Source organism: Kwoniella newhampshirensis, chromosome 7 (assembly GCF_039105145.1).
Source record: "Kwoniella newhampshirensis strain CBS 13917 chromosome 7, whole genome shotgun sequence".
Taxonomy (NCBI): domain Eukaryota; kingdom Fungi; phylum Basidiomycota; class Tremellomycetes; order Tremellales; family Cryptococcaceae; genus Kwoniella; species Kwoniella newhampshirensis.
This window is the reverse complement of record NC_089961.1, coordinates 1,068,426-1,084,443: the sequence shown is the minus strand read 5'-3', so window position 1 is coordinate 1,084,443 and position 16,018 is coordinate 1,068,426. Positions and strand designations below refer to the sequence as shown.

Below are 16,018 nucleotides of genomic sequence, written 5' to 3'. Positions count from 1 at the left end.
CAGTGGTGACTTGCGGGTATCAAAACGATTTGATTTCCCGTGAGAAAGATGGACGTGAGTTGACATGAGACTTATCTCGGATTTAGTTCCGAATCCACACACAACTCACGGGTTACTATCACCGACGGCGTGGCAGACAGGGCTTGTTCCTCTTATCACCATGTATGAGGGATCATCATTTGTTCTCGATGACAGAGCCTTGATGGTGCGCAACTAATTGATACGAGTATCCAGAGTACTGCCAGACTGTGAGACCCCTCCCCGGTACTCTGCGTATACTATCACAGCAGACTGACATGCTCATTCATTGATATTTCATTCCTGGTGGAATAAAGTATTATACGAGAGATAAGCAAAGGAGCGGGGAGCCATTCACGAGCAAAGCTGCAATGCGATCGATCACAGGCATCCTACAGTGCCAAGGTCATTCCAACACCGATGAAAGCTACTGCCTTGCAGATGTGGACAAGCATGCCCCTCAGACCATCCATTCCATGGGACGAAGCGGCCGACGACGTGGTCGAGCTGGTGGATGCAGTTGCGAATGGGTTGGACCTATTGCATCATAGGGAGGCAGAGAGGTTCAGTCAAGTTGGCATGGGACAGCAATGAAGAATCACTCACGTCGCAGAGCTCCGAGTGACGGCATTTGGAATATCGAACGACTGAGAGGCTGACGCAGTGGCGGAATTGGAAATCGTAGAAGTAGTAACTGGTGAGGGGTTCCTGATCAGCTACCGATCAGGCAGGTAGACCATGACCAGAGGAGAGCTGTAGCTGGATGGATCCAGATAGACGCGGATTAAAACAGGATCCACCAGGACCCACCGTCCCCATCTGCAATCTCGAATGCTTGACTGCTGGCTAGAACCTGCTCCTCATCCGTGGTGTTGACGAAATTGACGATGTAGCCTGGGCTGATGTTCGCGAGCGGACATACGTCAACAACGATTGGACGCTTGATGGTGATGGTGTAAGGCTCACCCGGACTGAAGTTGTGGGAGGAGGATACGAACATAGTCTGCGGTCGCGTTTGCTGTTTCGCAATGCATTGGTCAGGTGGTCAGCTAAGATTGCAAAGACATCGGATGCGGTCGGGGATCAGGGACAGAGGGATGTGTATCGGGACCAGAAGGTCGGAGAAGTGGGGTCCCAGATCGCATTGGGCGTAGGTCGGTGCGATCGGTTGAGGGAGACCAAGTCTATCGCAGGACCACAAGGAAAACCGGGACGGTCAAAACTCACTGCTATCAGCAATACTATGATTCCCCGCCAACAAGCTCTGATCCTGATTGCTCAGCAACGCTCGGAAGAGGTACAGGTCGGATGTCGGAGTGGTTGTGGTCCAATTGAGATTGACCGTATCGTTCTTGTACCTGTAGACCGGTCGGATCGCTTCAGTTTCCTCCTCCTCATCCGTCACACATTCGGGAGGAGAGGTAGTGTGCGGGGGGGGGGGGTGATCTGTATCCACACTCAGTTGTAGTAGAGACTCACCATACAGTATCGGAAGTAGGGTAGAGGATCGTGATACTTGCTGAATACCGCACCGTCAACAAGGGGTTCTCACTTTGTTATAGAAGATGACGTACCCCGCACTGAAGACATCAAGTAAAGCGCGAGAAGCACGAGTCGTCCCAGCATCTCGCTTGCGTATGTGTGAGAGACACCTGGAATCTATCAGCTGGAGTGTGAAGGAGTAGTGTGAGGTATGCGATGCACAATCCTTCGTTCCTTCAATGGAGGGTGGAAGCGATGGGATGGATGCTCGACACCTCCAAAAATCGAGGCAGGGCAACAAATGGATCGCACAAGTGGGCAGAGTGAAAAGGATCAAGAATAGATGAAGGAAAGAGAGAAGAAGGTGACACTGCTCAACCCGACACATCCATCCGTGCGTCTCGCTGTTACGCCATCCACAAGCACGAGCGCACAAACGTCGAACACAGTTTTCAGGTCCAGACCGTTTCAAATCCAGAGTGACCTGGCAGTGTATCCCCGCATCCTTTGAGAAAGGACCAGAAGGTGTCAAGCCCTCTTTGGGCCCAGCATGTCGAAATCTCTCCATCAGCGACCTGCATGATACTTTCGTGATTCTGTCAACGGATATGAGATGGCTCGAGAGTTTGGTGAATATTCAGCAAGTTGTGGTTGGCATTGGTCTTCGGCGACCTCTTCCTCCGGTGCACAGACCGCCTACTAACACAGCCGGCAAAGCCCTCGGACTCGATAGGCATCTCCGTTCTCACCATGCTTCACATATGAATTCAAAGCTGCATCTGTTCCATCTCTATCTATCCGTGTATGACTATTACTACAAAATGGTATACCAGACCCGCTACTGATCATACACTGTACGGACAGCGCGTTTCTATGAGAACTGGCAAACTCCGCACGATTGCACATCTGCTCGCCCGATAATTTCAGCGCTCGGACTGACACTCGCACTAGCACTCGCACTTGCAAACAAACTATTTGTCGTTTCGATCGCTGTCGAACTTGCGACCACATGACTAGATACGGTACTCGAACTGCTCGGTATACTGCTGTCGACAGTAGAAGCGAAGACCGAGCTGACACTCGCAGTGCCCGAGACACCACCTGTCAAGCTCGTACTTCTCAGATCACAGCTTGTCAACGCCGAGTTCGAACAGACACTCTCTGGCATAGCACCGCTTAGGGAGGGGTTGGAAGTCAGAGACAGTGTTGTGAGACCTGCAGGTAGAGAGGAGGGCGGAGAAGTGAAGGCGTTGTTCTGAAGGTAGAGCGTACGAAGGGTTGTCAGCTGGTCGAAGGCAGGGATTTGACCGGAGAGGGAGTTGTATGACAGGTCGCTGTACGAAGGAAAAGTCAGCTTGCCACAATAGAAATCGACAGAGCGTGGCAGATTATGCATATGGTCAAAATGGTCGAACTCACAGGTACGTCAAAGAACCGGGCAGTTTGTCGACCTTTCCATCCGTCAAGTTCTGGCCGGTCACAGCGACAGTCAAAAGAGCAGAGTTGGAGGACAAGTCTGGCATGGTGGTTCCCAGATTGGCATTGTTGACCAGGACGAGTGTAGTCAGTCCTTTTGCTTGTGAAAAAGGAGCGGTGTTGATAGGTCCAATGAGAGCCGTATACTCGATGTCGAGAGTGATGAAGCTGGGCAACGAAAGAAGCGAAGAGGGGAAATTTCCGGCTGCAAAGTGGAAACACCACCGTTAGTCGAGAAATTGAGCGCATGATTGGCAAGGGAACAATCGAGAAGACGGTGGCACTTGAGACTCACTTGGAACAGAAGAATTACCCATGAGATGCAAGGCCTGTAGATCGTGAATGTTTCCGAGTGTATCCGGGAGCTGACTGGGGACATTCGGATACTGCAGCGTCAAGCTTGTAATTCTGCCCCGCGAATCACAAGAAACGCCAGACCATCCTCCGCAGGGACTCGCATCTTCTCCCCATCCGCTCAATCCATTTCCCTCGGTCTTTTTGAGCACATCCATCAAAGCACAGAATTGAAGTGCTGAGCCTACACCCGTAGAGTTCCCGTTGACGACGGGCTCGGAAAAATCGTTGGTTGTGGAGGTGAGGAGTGGAACGCAGTCCGAACAAGGGTAGGACGATGGCGAGGTAGGTGCGGAGTCGCTGAATTGCTTCAAGCATGTGGTGAGTGTCTGTGAGGTTGACACAGTGCTGGACGGGGATGATGAGGATGCTGAGCCAGTAGCAGATGGGGAAGAGGACGAAGATTCGGTGGTGTTGCTTGAGATAGCTGACTTGTCGGATTTGGAAGACGACCTCGTGAGAAGCGCCGTGCACAGTCCGACTGTCAGAGCTACCAGAAGGATCAAGGCGAATATGACTGAATACTGCAATTTGGCGTGTCAGTGCTGCTTCACTCGGTGGCTCGGTGCTGTCACGATTGACTGACCTTCCAGAGCTTCTGCTGCTTGTCGTTCTTCCTTTTCTTCATCCAACCCCAGATGGGCTGACAAGACCGCTTGACGATCCCACCCCTCTTCGTCTCCTTCTTATACCCTCCCGCATCCCATTCTGTGCGTCCTACCCATCCAGGTGATCGTCTCGTGTAAGCCTGACTGGTCTCTCTCACGGGACTCGAGCCAGTCGAGAAACTCCGAGAGCTTTCCGGAACAGCTAACCTAACGGGTCTGACATTTCTTCTGAACCGTTCCATCTCTTGTTCTTCCCTTTCCTTCATTGCCTGGATCGTTCCCACAACTTGAGCGTGATCGTTTCCTGATCTGATCTTGAGGATACTTTTCCCAGGCATCCACACGGGGTCTCTTGATCGTTGTGAAGCTTTGAAGACCTTATCGGTAGCTCTGTCAAAGAGAGTCTTTGTGTTTCCAGATCGGGATGACTGTCCCCACCTTTCAGGTGATGGTGAAGGGGTAGGGACGGGTAGAGGCGATGGGTCGAGATAGGTGGGAGTGAGAAGGACATCATGGAGAACGCTCTCGTAGTTGTCTGGTGTGGTAATGGCCGTCGGAGCGCGAGATTGCGTCTTGTAGTCTTTCGAAGTCGAGACAGGCGGACGAGTGGTCATATGACGAGGTATTACCATCCCAGGTTTGATATCGACTTGCCCGCCTTTCCAAGAAGGGTATCGGTGTCCCGCTTCCACTTCTGCAAATTCGAACGGATCATCCTCCACCTTCACGATCGTCTTCTCCTCCTTCTTTCTCTTCTGTTGCGCCTGCGCAGGCAAAGGTGGCACCGGTGGAACTCGTTCAGCTGTCCCATCATCGAGAACCACATTGGCTGAACAGGAAGGATACATCATCTTTGTCCTTTGCAGATCCAAGGGAGGAGGTCGTTTCGGACTTGTGCGTTGAGAGCTAGGACTCGATGACAATTCTCGCTTCTGCGGAAGGGGAGGGGGCAGCGGTGTGACCGGATCAGGATATTCTGAATGGACAGGAGAGTGATCCATGGCCGAGATGATGGTTGGGTGGCGAGGACCAGGTCGAGTTGGAGGCATGAGCTGTGGGCGAGAGATCATGAGAGGAGGGTGTCGAGCGGGTAGAAGGGACAAGAGGGAGAAACGCGTCTTGAAGCGAGAAGGTCGGTCTTCGGGTGGCGGCATCTTTCAAAACCCTGTGGTGCTGTTGATCGAATCCCGAGTCGAGGTCAAGGAAAGTAAAAGCGAGGATCGGGTTGTTTCCAGAACTTGCGGCTTTGGTACGATCGTATAGAAGATCTTTCAACGGTACGAAAAGATATGAGTGTGTTGTGCGCGCAAGTCAAACGAATATGTTCGAAGAAGCAGGATATTATGAACATGCAAGAGTTGATGATATACAGACAAGACACCCACTCACTCAGTCATTGCCCATATACTGTGTTCCACCTCATCGCTTCTTGGAAGAAGGGGCAAGGCGAATACTCCCCCTCGTGATGTATCATCGACAATAGACATCCTCTCGCATGCCGCTGGTCTGATTCTTGTACCAGAGCCATAGTTCAGGCCCTGTTGAAACACTCTCTACATGAAATTGCGAAACAATGAGGAGCCGTGAGGAGAAAGAGCAGAAGCCCAAGTTGCGGTTAATGAACAAAAGGAATATCGACGAGGTCGTGAAACCCGATCATCCTTTTCTAGGCACCGAGAGAAAAATAACCCAGGACGCGTTTCATCCTTTCCCTCATTCTGTAATGTTCTCATCATCATGCACTCGATACACGATAGCGAAGAGACAAAATCGAAATGAAATATTATAGCATCTTTTGGCCTGGACTCGAAGTATAGTATAGGCTTCGTAATGCCTAACTCGAACAGCATATCATTTTGTGTATAGATTGCCAAGGCAGCTCGAAATCGACAATTACAAGATTTCCTTTCCGTTTCTTCAAAACAGTCCAAATAAAATGCGTATCTCTGGCTTCGGTGTTTCTTCGCTTAAAATTTGCTACCTTTGCTCTTGGTGCTGTTCTTACTTCGCGTGCTTCCTCTCTTGCTCAACTTGGCGTCCTGAGCTTCCTTGTGTGCTTTGACAGCTCCCCACTTCCCTGTGTTCTTGGCCAACCCCTTCCTTGCCCGCACGTACTCGTCATCCAGATCCTCCTCATCAGACGTATCTTCCCGCATTCTCCCAATCCTAGTCGACCATTGCTCTTGGAATTTCTCTGGTTCAGGACTGTTTGGTCGATCCACTTCAGGTGCCTGGTTGTGATTGTTGTTATGCGACATGACGGGCTCAGGTGCTCGCGCGGTCTCGATGACTGGGGAGTCAGGAACATTCATTCTAACCGACTTCCTTCGGGCGATAGCTGAGCCACTCTGACTTGAAGGCGCAGGGGGGTGATTCGAACCGGTAGTTGTACCGTTCCTTACAGTGGGACTGGCGCCGATGGTATCGTCGCTAGCTACCGATGCGTTGTCCACACCGAATCGCTCTCGCGCAGCACCGGTGGCAATTTCACCTGCTCTTGCGATGCGCTCATTCTCCACCACATCAAAACCCTTCATTTCCTCCTCATCGGAGGATGAGTCAGCGTTGTTGCCATCTTCATCCTCCATTGCCGACTCATAAATGCTAGCACCATCGCTTTGCGTCATCATCGAGTGGTACGAGTTTCGTTTGTTGTTAGCTGGTGGCACTAGCTTCTCCTCTACCTTTTCCTCCGGTAATTGTACGGGACCGGGTGCAGTGATACTGTACATTGCCTTTGGAGGTTCCTGAGGGAGAGAAGTGGTAGATGGCTGAGGGCTAGTAGGTCGGAGGGCCGACTTGAGAGGAGGTGACAAGAGACGACTAGGAGGTAGCGGTGTAGTCGACCTTGGTGGAGCAGGATCAGTATCAGTTTTCTGAACCTTCTTGACCGAGCTGGACCTCGAAATGGATCTTCCGAGCGTCGGGATATTGGCATCCGTATGTTGCGCAGGCTTTGAGGTCGGTGCGTGGGGAATCAAGGAAGAACCTGGGGCTTTGGCTAATTCCATTTGAGGAGTGACGTGACTCTTCGGGGCTTTGGGCACCTCGGGCATGACTGGACCTTGGGCGTCAACCAGCGACATGATGTTTCGCCCTTCAGCAGCCTGCTGACTAGCCAATGATGCTCGAGAGATGCTACCATTCGCACGTGTCTTCTTGGCCGTACCAGTAGACTTCACCGTACCAGCGCTCTTGGTGGACAAAGTGGATTTCACAGTCCCTGACCGAGATAAGGTCCCAGTAGTTGATTTAGCGGGCGCCGGCGTGGGAGACGCCGCTCTATTTCGCGCAGTGATCGTGCTTTGACTGCTGTTTCTTTTCATTGCCAGGGGTTTTGCGGGAATCAAGCCATTTGCAACCGGCATCGTCGAGCTGCGCTTGATACCGGCGCTTCGGGTGCTAGCATTATCGACTGACCAAGTGCTGTTTCTGTTGTTGGTCACGCTGACAAGATTGCCGCCCTCGTCATCGCTACTTGACTCGTCTCCTCCTCTTCTGCCCCCGAATGTGCCCGAATGCCTCAGGTTCGAGTCAGTCCTGGTGTGCCACCCACCAGACTTTGACCCATATGGAGGCGAGTCCGATCGATTCGACCCGTTCCTCTTCTTCGAGCCACTACCCTTGAAAAGTCGACCAATTGAGGCGAAGAAGCCCTTCTTCTTGGCCTTGTGAATGCTAGAGGTATCAGAACCGCCCCTCTTCGGTCCACCACCAACGTCATTGGAAAAGGTTCTTCGAAGAGGCGTTCGTCCAGTAGGTGGACGGTACCCCATCGCACCAACATCACTAGCAGCTCTTCTTCCGCCTGCACGAGTGTTCTTCGGAGTGTCCGAGTCTGAGCCGTCTCCCCCCATGTTGTTCTGAGATGCAATGGCCATGCTCGAAAGAGGTCGAGCTCGGGAGTTGACGGAAGGAACACCGAGCGGTGACGGTTTGCCAACTGCGTTCCTACCTTTGCTAGGAACAGAGGGAGGAGAACCTGCTGCTCTAGATCCTGGTCGGTTCTCGTGAACCACCAAGTCACGAGCAGGGGCTTCGTCGGCAGAACTACCGCCTTCGTCCTCTTCCGCGATACTGCCTGTGATCGATCCAGGTCCGTGTCGGCTGTTGAAGTGCCTCGGGAAAGGCACACCACCTCGTTGCGGAGAGTCTTCATATGCGATTTGAGATGCAGATTGGGATGGAGCGAGAGAGCCGTTGGAGTCGAGCTCGAAAGCATCGGGAGGAAGTTCTGGTACGAGATCAGTTCATACCCCTCCCCAGAGGCAAAAGAGGCTCACCGTGCATCTGCTCCAAATCGGCTAAACCTCGTTTGGCCTGAGAGACCCACATCCTTCCCACAACCTCCATTGATCTGAATCGATCTTCCAGACCTCTCATCATGACCTTGTTCCTCTCATTTTCGATCCTGACTTCCAATGATCTCAAATGTTCTTCACAACCAAGCAATTCTGCTTGCGCTTCTGCCAGCTTTCCCGCTCGCTTCCCCTCTTTGGTTGTGGCTGAACCATTTGAAGAGAAAGACAGAACGGAACCCCGAGATGATTGAGGTGGACCATCGAATCCATTATGCTGGGAGTAGGAAGCAGCGATAGCCGAGAGGTCCGATTTCGTGGGTCTACTCTTGGTAGTCTTGATCAACCTGGTGACCAGGATCTCACGATCTCTCTTGACTCGACTCATCTCTTCTTCGAGAAGATGGATCTGCTTGAGATCCTTGCGGAATTGATCGAGACATGAGATGTATGCCGCCCATCCACCTTGCTCGTGGTCGTGTCCGCTGTGATCCGGATTTTCCATGAGAGCTGCAGAGAGAGGGCCCTCGAAAGCGGCATGACGAACGGCTCGACGGACCGGCACGATGACACCAGGTGAAGAGGTAACATAGGCGAGAAGCGAAGATGTGGATGAATGAGAGTGAGAGAGTAGATTGAGCAATGAGGCACTGAGTCCCTTTTGGGAATCGCTGGGAAGAAGAACCGCAGTCAGTGATGCGTGCCGCGTTGGATTTTCCATGCAGACCGAGAAAGAGGATGGGTCAGCTCACAGATAGTTGTTCAGTAGACGATCACTGCTGCTCTTATGAGCATGACCGGGTCGAAGGGCGTCCATCATGTGAGATGAAGTGTCAAAGTAACGTCGATCGGTGCGATGCGAAAGTACCGACTGTCGATTATGATGGACAGAAGCGAGAACGAGAAAGAGAATGGATCGTTGATCACTCGTTCCTTTTCTGTTTCTGCTTGAGGACCGCTATAGTACGATATAAGGGATTTGATGTATGGTGATTGGTGGTAAGATGATGATGACGAGGTGGGGGATGGGGATGGGAATTATGTCAATAGCTATGCCGTGAAGAGAAGAAGGGGTTTGGTGGTTCTGGTTCAGTTGCCGGACAAGTGCAGGAAAGGGTAATTTCCCCCTTCTTCCGTCTCATAACTACACTCTCAACCGGTGGCCGACGTCATAAATCGTGGCACGGGATAGAAACGCGCATTCTGTCTCGGAGTTATTCTTATCCCTAGTTGTGACGGGTAGTCGCTGAATTAAATGCCACGTATCTGATCTCCTTGGCCCAAGTCATGTCTCATGTCTAAATTCGCGCCTTTGGTGTCCTGGAATCATGTTTCAGACCTATCGCCTCTTGAGAAAGACGACGACGTGTTACTGTATCGGATGAGCAAGTCTCAGACTGTATGCATGATCGCAGCTTTGCGTCAAAAAGGTCACTTTGATGCGTCGGGCGTAAAACGTCTCCAAGGTGGAAAGTGATCCCATTGACGCGATAAGCTTCCGCGATGTTACTCTGCATGAGGAGGGGGGGGGGTAGTACTGTTTGGGCATCGGTCGAGCCCAGCCATATACGAGAACATGGTAGCGGGGTTCGAAGAGGGAGGGAGACTGTCATTGTGAGCTGCAGAATCGTGGTGAGACGGAACCAGATCGGTCCGCCACACTCAGAAAAGATCGTCGCCACCATGTACGCTCCTATCTCACAAAATCAACATTTCAGCTTGGTGCTCCGACTTGTATAGAATCAACTCCTGTCCTTGTCACCTCTTTCTTTGATCAGACAACGCACCAACAACACACTCTGTCACCTGCTTCTTGCCTTCTGTTGCTTTCGGATATCGTGACCTGCCGCATCCCCACACACTTACAGGGTCGTTTGTCCCCCACCCCCTCGCGCACAGATCTACTCTTACGGCTGCCCTCCTTTCGACCTTCGACCTTGCGGTCCGTGCTCAGTGCTTGTGTGTAAACGAGAAATGAGTGACGCACTCGCTTCTTCCAAATCATGGGCCGATTTGGATGACGAAGAGGATGCCAGAGTCGAATTCAACGATCCTTCTTCCTCTTCTTCTCCTTCATCCTCCAAACAAGAACAACAACAGCAAGAACAACAACAACAACAAGGACCAGTCGTTTCTGCAAAACCTCAAGGTAAGTGAGACCTTAAATCAGACTTTGACACCTCCACTTCTGTATGGCACACTCGAATGGAGTATGGAGAAGAGAAGATCTGTGCGCAAACAGACTGGACAACACATGGATAGGGCTCTGGTCCTTGTATACTTCCGTCTGACTGATTACTTCCTCTCCGTACCATGTCATATGGAGCTAACGTGTCTTTGACTTCATCCTCACTTGCGCTTCCCCCTATCACAACAGACGACGCACCTATAGCTTCGCTCGCCTCTCGTATATCTGGCCTCTCAACCTCCAACACACCTCCATCTGAAACTGCTTCCGCTTCGGCCCCATCCTCTTCTTCCCCTGCTCGACCCAAGCCAAATACCAGCAATAACCTCTTTGGCAAAGCCCTTGCAGGTGTCAAATCTGATCGAGCCTCTGCACCGACCTCGACTGCTCCGGCATCGACCTCGGCCGCTGCTTCTGCGTCAGTAGGAGAGTCGAAGAAGAACGTGGAGCTGCTACCTAATAACGAGGAACGAAAGGATAAAATGAACAATATTATGGATGACCAAGAGGGTATATCTGTTTCCACTATCAGTGGAGTGAAGCTGACGATGTATATGCAGGTGGCTGGGGTACCGAGCCCACTACCAACGGGAATGGAGCAGTGAACGGGAAGAAGAAGGAGGAGGTCGTAGACACCAGTATGAGTGATGGAGGGCTGATCTCCAATGAGTTCCAAGTCGAGGTGAGTTTTGTTTATGACGGTGTGAACGGATCATATAGCATGATCTGACGACGGTCTTAAGGTCAAACTCGCGGACTTGCAAGCGGACCCTAATTCGCCGTTGTACTCTGTACAAACCTTTGAACAACTCAACCTGTAAGTCATTTCGTTAGTCGCACGTACACCGAGCTGAACTGCTATAAACAGCCACGATGACCTGATGAAGGGTATTTATGCAGTGGGATTTAAGAAGCCTTCCAAAATTCAGGAGGTGGCTTTGCCTTTGCTGTTGAGTAATCCGTTAGTCGTGGTTGTCCCACTCGTTCATTTACCTCAACTGACCCTTTTTTGCAGTCCTCGAAATCTTATCGGACAGAGTCAGTCGGGTACAGGAAAGACAGCCGCTTTCTCGCTCGATATGCTCAGCCGCGTGGACCCCGCTCTGATGACTCCCCAAGTGAGTTATGTTCCACGCATCCACTTCCAGTATCTCGCGCATCACCGGTTCCCATGCTCACCATTGTCTATGTTCGCACAGGCGATCTGTCTCGCCCCTTCTCGAGAGCTCGCTCGACAGATCCAAGAAGTCATCGACAAGATCGGTCAATTCACAGACATCAAGACCTTTCTCGCCGTTCCAGGATCATGGAGTCGTAATGTTCGAATCGATAAACACATCCTCATAGGTACGCCTGGTACCCTGGTCGACATGCTCAGTCGTGGCAAGAGTATCTTCGACCCGAAGCAAATCAGGGTCTTTGTCCTCGATGAGGCGGACGAGATGATTGCTATGCAAGGGTTAGGTGACCAAACCACCAGAATCAAGAGGTGAGTAGCCATGGCTCAGACGCTGCGACGTCGCTGATGACTTGAATAAGAATGCTTCCACCGAACGTCCAAAATGTCCTCTTTTCTGCCACCTTCAACGACAACGTCAGAGAATTCGCTGAGAGGTTCGCGCCTGAGGCGAATCAACTTTTCTTGAAGCTGGAAAATGTCACGGTCGACGCAATCAAGCAACTTTACATGAAATGCAATGGCGAAGACGGGAAATATGATGCTCTTGCAGCGCTCTATGATTGCATGTCGATAGGACAGAGTATCGTCTTCTGCAAGGTGAGTGAAGCTGAGACACTTGACTGTTCCTAGTCTTCTGTTTCCGACGATACTGATCTCAATGGATTCCTTGTAGCGCAAAGACACCGCCGATCGGATTGCTCGACGACTCACAGAGGACGGACATGAGGTCGCCTCCCTCCACGGAGACAAACAATCTCGCGATCGAGACGATATTCTCGATGGCTTCAGAAACGGTAAAACCAAGGTCCTGATCACTACCAATGTCGTGGCGAGAGGTATCGATATCCAGCAGGTCAACATGGTTGTCAACTATGATGTTCCGGACCAAGGACCCGCAGGCGACTTCCAGCCTGATATCGAGACCTATATCCACCGAATAGGTAAGTCACACAATCAACTCATCAGTCCTGCTACTTGTCTTGGTCAGGTCAGTGCTGATGTATTCGCGAACAGGTCGTACGGGTCGATTTGGTCGAAAGGGATGTTCTGTTATCTTTGTGCATGACGATCGATCGATGGGCGAGGTTGAATTCATCATGCAGACCCTGGGCAAACGTATGAAGCCAATTGACGCGATGAACAAGTCCGATCTGGACCAGTTGGAGAAGGTGAGTTGGGTTCATCTCTCCTCTTCGCAGGAGGTTGGTGATCCAAGATGGCTGGCTGATATCGCACCTCGATCAGGCTCTGAAAGCCGCCATGAAGGGCCCTAATTAGATAAGATATATCGTGATCGTGGACAACGAAACGATGGACGCGCGCGACGAGAGAGACAGGATACAGAGCGAGATCGACGAGATATACAAATACTATCCCATTTAGAAAAGGGGCTTATGCATCGTCAATGTACATGATTATTAGAGAGCTGAGTGGTGATATCATGATCCACGATCCATGGTACCATCGCAGCAGAGTGGAACGTCGAGCGAATCAAGTCTGATCAATGCGTGCTCTACACCTGGACTTTGTGGAACTCGTCATTCTACCTAGAATCCGGGATTGGATGACTCTTAGAATATACATACTTTATCACATGCATGGTGAAATCACCAGCGATTGAAATGACTACCAAACCGCTCAAGGATGCGACTAATGATCATCGATCAATCCATGAACCTCTCAATCACTGATCCATCGTCTCGTCACCATCGACGACGCCATCTTCTTCTTCACTCGCAACCCCCACACTCTCCTCCTTATCAGGTTGTGCATCCTCCTCTTCTCTCAATCCCACCACGGAGGTCATATCGACATCACCGCTTGCTAATGATCGTCTTGCCGATCCTCTCGTAGTCAGAGAATGTGGTGTACTCTGCGACAGCGAAGCAAAGCCGATCCAATCCAACCAAGAAACATCAGCGCTGCACTCTCCTCTCTGTCTGATTTGATCATCGCATACACTTACAGGTGCATTTTTCCCAGTGATGATTTTCGGTGTGACAGGTACATTTGGAGAATATCGATGTTGTTGCGAACTTGCAGTAGCGGTAGCGGCAGCAGTGGCCGTGACAGTCACAGGTCCACCGACTTCACTCATAGAAGCTGATGAACCTCTGACATGCGTGTTTGACGTGGCATGTTTCGATCCTTTAGCGTGGGTATTGGGTGGTTTTTTCATGATCGCATTCGGGAAAAGAGGGTTGGTGGAGGGTGCCAAGGGAGGGAGATCTTCATCGTTCATGTGTGATGCACCAGGTTGCGGATCATTGTCCTCGTGAAGTGATGGGTTCTCGTCTGCTGCGACTGTCGGTGGTGGATGACTCATATCAGCATCGATGCGAACGTGAAAAGTCTGTGGGTGTTGAGAAGGCACTCACGCTTTTGCTTTCTCAACTCAAGGGCTTCCGACAAGAGCATCGGAGCTGGAATGACATCTGTCGATTGTCAGGAAAATCAGCCTCTAACCTTGCGCTACTGACAACCAACAGAATCAGAAGGAGGACGAAAATCAGAGAGAAGATTATGTTTCCTAGCCGGCTGACGCTGGCTCAGTAGTTATGTTATGATACGATATTGGGTCATCTTGAAGAAGAGAGGTGGTCATGACAGTTCGAAGCTCGAACGGTGACAGACAGGAGAAGAACGAGCAGTTGCAGGGAGAATTTGCTTCATGTTTGATGAGGAGCAAAGCAGAAGTCACAGGTCAAAGACAGGATCGCTCAACGCACCTTTCAGGAAATCGAACTCTTCAGAGCGAGCAACAACAGCAGCTATATAGCACCGATCAACATATGCTTGGGGAAATGATTCGACATGATGGATCTGCCGTCGGGAACTGGAACTCACCCAAATCTTTGTAGTTTACAATCTTGCGCTTCTCCAATCTCGCTTTGGTGTATCCTTCTTCCATGAAATGTTTGATGAAATATTCCTGGATCGTAGGTGGTATCAGCGTCATGTCGGATCAACATCTAGCGGAGAGTTTTGATGTCCCGTTATACCTGCACGGGACTCTTAAGCTCCTAGGTTCGCGAACAGCTAGACGGCCGTCTGTCCTTTTCCTTCTGACGTTCTGGATTTGGTCGCACTTGCTCCTCGCCTGGGGCGGCTGATCACATAGACGACAAGGCAAGCTGATCAAACATCCCATCCCATCCCTTCCCATCTCCTCTCCTTCTCCGGTCTGCTCTCTAACGAACTATCCCTCACCCCACCCCATCCAACACCAAAATATCGACGTCGGGATTACTCACCGTAGCCACAGCCACCATGAACACGGCCTCGCTGCTCATCGTATCTAAATCCTTATCGGCTTTCACAATCTTCTTGATCCTGCTCAGAGGGAATATAGTGGTTCCTGGTTGTTTCTCGGCTAGAGACTGACGTTGTTTGATGATCCGTTTGGGCTTGGCGGTCGTGGTTGTGGCAATGGGGGCGGAGGATGTGTCTAATCAAGGGGAGATCAGAGAGTCAGTATCGGAGAAGCTTTGAGCTGGTGATCAGAGAAGGGATTTGAGGAATGAGGGAAGGAGGGAGCGGGAGAGCGAAGATGGAGGTCGTGACACATAAGATCGGTTGCATCTCACAGCACACGATGAGGGTTGCGAGTCACGGGACGGACGGATTAGAAGTCAAAAGACGTAGCAGTTGACCAAGGCGGAATCATGCTCCACAAATCGACAAAATTACCAAACACAGAGTAGCCTCTTGAGCAGTCATCAACTCAACTCACCGCCATCCTGCTCCATACCTTCCCCATCGTCCGATGTTTCGCCTCCTTCTCCTTCTCCAGCTCCTCCCTGATCATGACCATTTTGTAGCGTTCCAGGTCGGAACGACATCCCTCCTCCGTATCTCCCTGATTCGGTAGCGGGTGACGATTCGTATTCCACTTGCATGATGGGATCTGATCGCGAGACGTTCCGTATTGTCAAAGTCCGGTCGTGAGTTGTTTGTGAATCGATTCGTTCGGGTGGTGTGTGTGTTTGTCGAGTCGATGTCTGTATCAGTCTCAAAGACGATGTTCCGGGGATGGTTCGTCTGAGATGTAGAGACAATCAAGCATGGACAAGAAATGCAATGTAATGAAAGGACGAGGTTATGTTCGCAAACGAGCGCGTCGCGTCTCACGAAGACATTTGTGGCACCTTGTCCTTCAGAGCAGTTAGATACCTTTCCTCTTCGTGTTGCAGCTATGATGGCACACACATAGTGGTATTATGCACAGAGTCATTCGCATAGCAAGCCCAAGAAGTATATAAACAGAAGACTGACGGTGTATAGTATAAATGCAGGGTGCTAAATACAAGAACTGATGGGTATCCACCACGAATTAGGAAAAGGAATGAATTCACCGTTGAAACCCTACCAGCAATCTCAAACAGTAGCGATGAAATTGTAGAGAGAAAGAGAA

At 50.9% G+C, this 16,018-nt stretch overlaps 5 protein-coding genes across 5 annotated transcripts; 1 reads left to right on the top strand and 4 right to left on the bottom strand.

Annotated features, from left to right (window-relative positions):
• Window positions 1-410: 410 nt before the first annotated feature.
• IAR55_004113 (uncharacterized protein) lies at window positions 411-1,644 on the bottom strand (the record flags this gene model as incomplete). The annotated part of the gene is made up of 7 exons (XM_066947214.1): window positions 411-555; window positions 625-712; window positions 829-917; window positions 985-1,036; window positions 1,246-1,376; window positions 1,498-1,537; window positions 1,593-1,644. The coding sequence occupies 7 exons, from the start codon at window positions 1,642-1,644 to the stop codon at window positions 411-413; spliced, it is 597 nt and encodes a 198-aa protein (XP_066802593.1).
• A 727-nt stretch (window positions 1,645-2,371) lies between these two features.
• Window positions 2,372-5,092, bottom strand: IAR55_004112 (uncharacterized protein; the record flags this gene model as incomplete). The annotated part of the gene is made up of 4 exons (XM_066947213.1): window positions 2,372-2,834; window positions 2,920-3,181; window positions 3,272-3,854; window positions 3,917-5,092. The coding sequence occupies 4 exons, from the start codon at window positions 5,090-5,092 to the stop codon at window positions 2,372-2,374; spliced, it is 2,484 nt and encodes an 827-aa protein (XP_066802592.1).
• An 813-nt stretch (window positions 5,093-5,905) lies between these two features.
• On the bottom strand, window positions 5,906-9,053 carry IAR55_004111 (uncharacterized protein; the record flags this gene model as incomplete). The annotated part of the gene is made up of 3 exons (XM_066947212.1): window positions 5,906-8,172; window positions 8,222-8,907; window positions 8,989-9,053. The coding sequence occupies 3 exons, from the start codon at window positions 9,051-9,053 to the stop codon at window positions 5,906-5,908; spliced, it is 3,018 nt and encodes a 1,005-aa protein (XP_066802591.1).
• Window positions 9,054-10,210: 1,157 nt separating this feature from the next.
• On the top strand, window positions 10,211-12,882 carry IAR55_004110 (uncharacterized protein; the record flags this gene model as incomplete). The annotated part of the gene is made up of 11 exons (XM_066947211.1): window positions 10,211-10,385; window positions 10,614-10,934; window positions 10,985-11,106; window positions 11,168-11,241; window positions 11,293-11,385; window positions 11,440-11,542; window positions 11,624-11,913; window positions 11,964-12,201; window positions 12,278-12,545; window positions 12,619-12,773; window positions 12,850-12,882. 11 exons carry the CDS (start codon window positions 10,211-10,213, stop codon window positions 12,880-12,882), a joined length of 1,872 nt encoding a protein of 623 aa, XP_066802590.1.
• A 406-nt stretch (window positions 12,883-13,288) lies between these two features.
• IAR55_004109 (uncharacterized protein) lies at window positions 13,289-15,503 on the bottom strand (the record flags this gene model as incomplete). Its single annotated transcript, XM_066947210.1, has 7 exons — window positions 13,289-13,477; window positions 13,571-13,908; window positions 13,983-14,039; window positions 14,334-14,375; window positions 14,452-14,536; window positions 14,859-15,052; window positions 15,338-15,503. The coding sequence occupies 7 exons, from the start codon at window positions 15,501-15,503 to the stop codon at window positions 13,289-13,291; spliced, it is 1,071 nt and encodes a 356-aa protein (XP_066802589.1).
• Window positions 15,504-16,018: the final 515 nt, after the last annotated feature.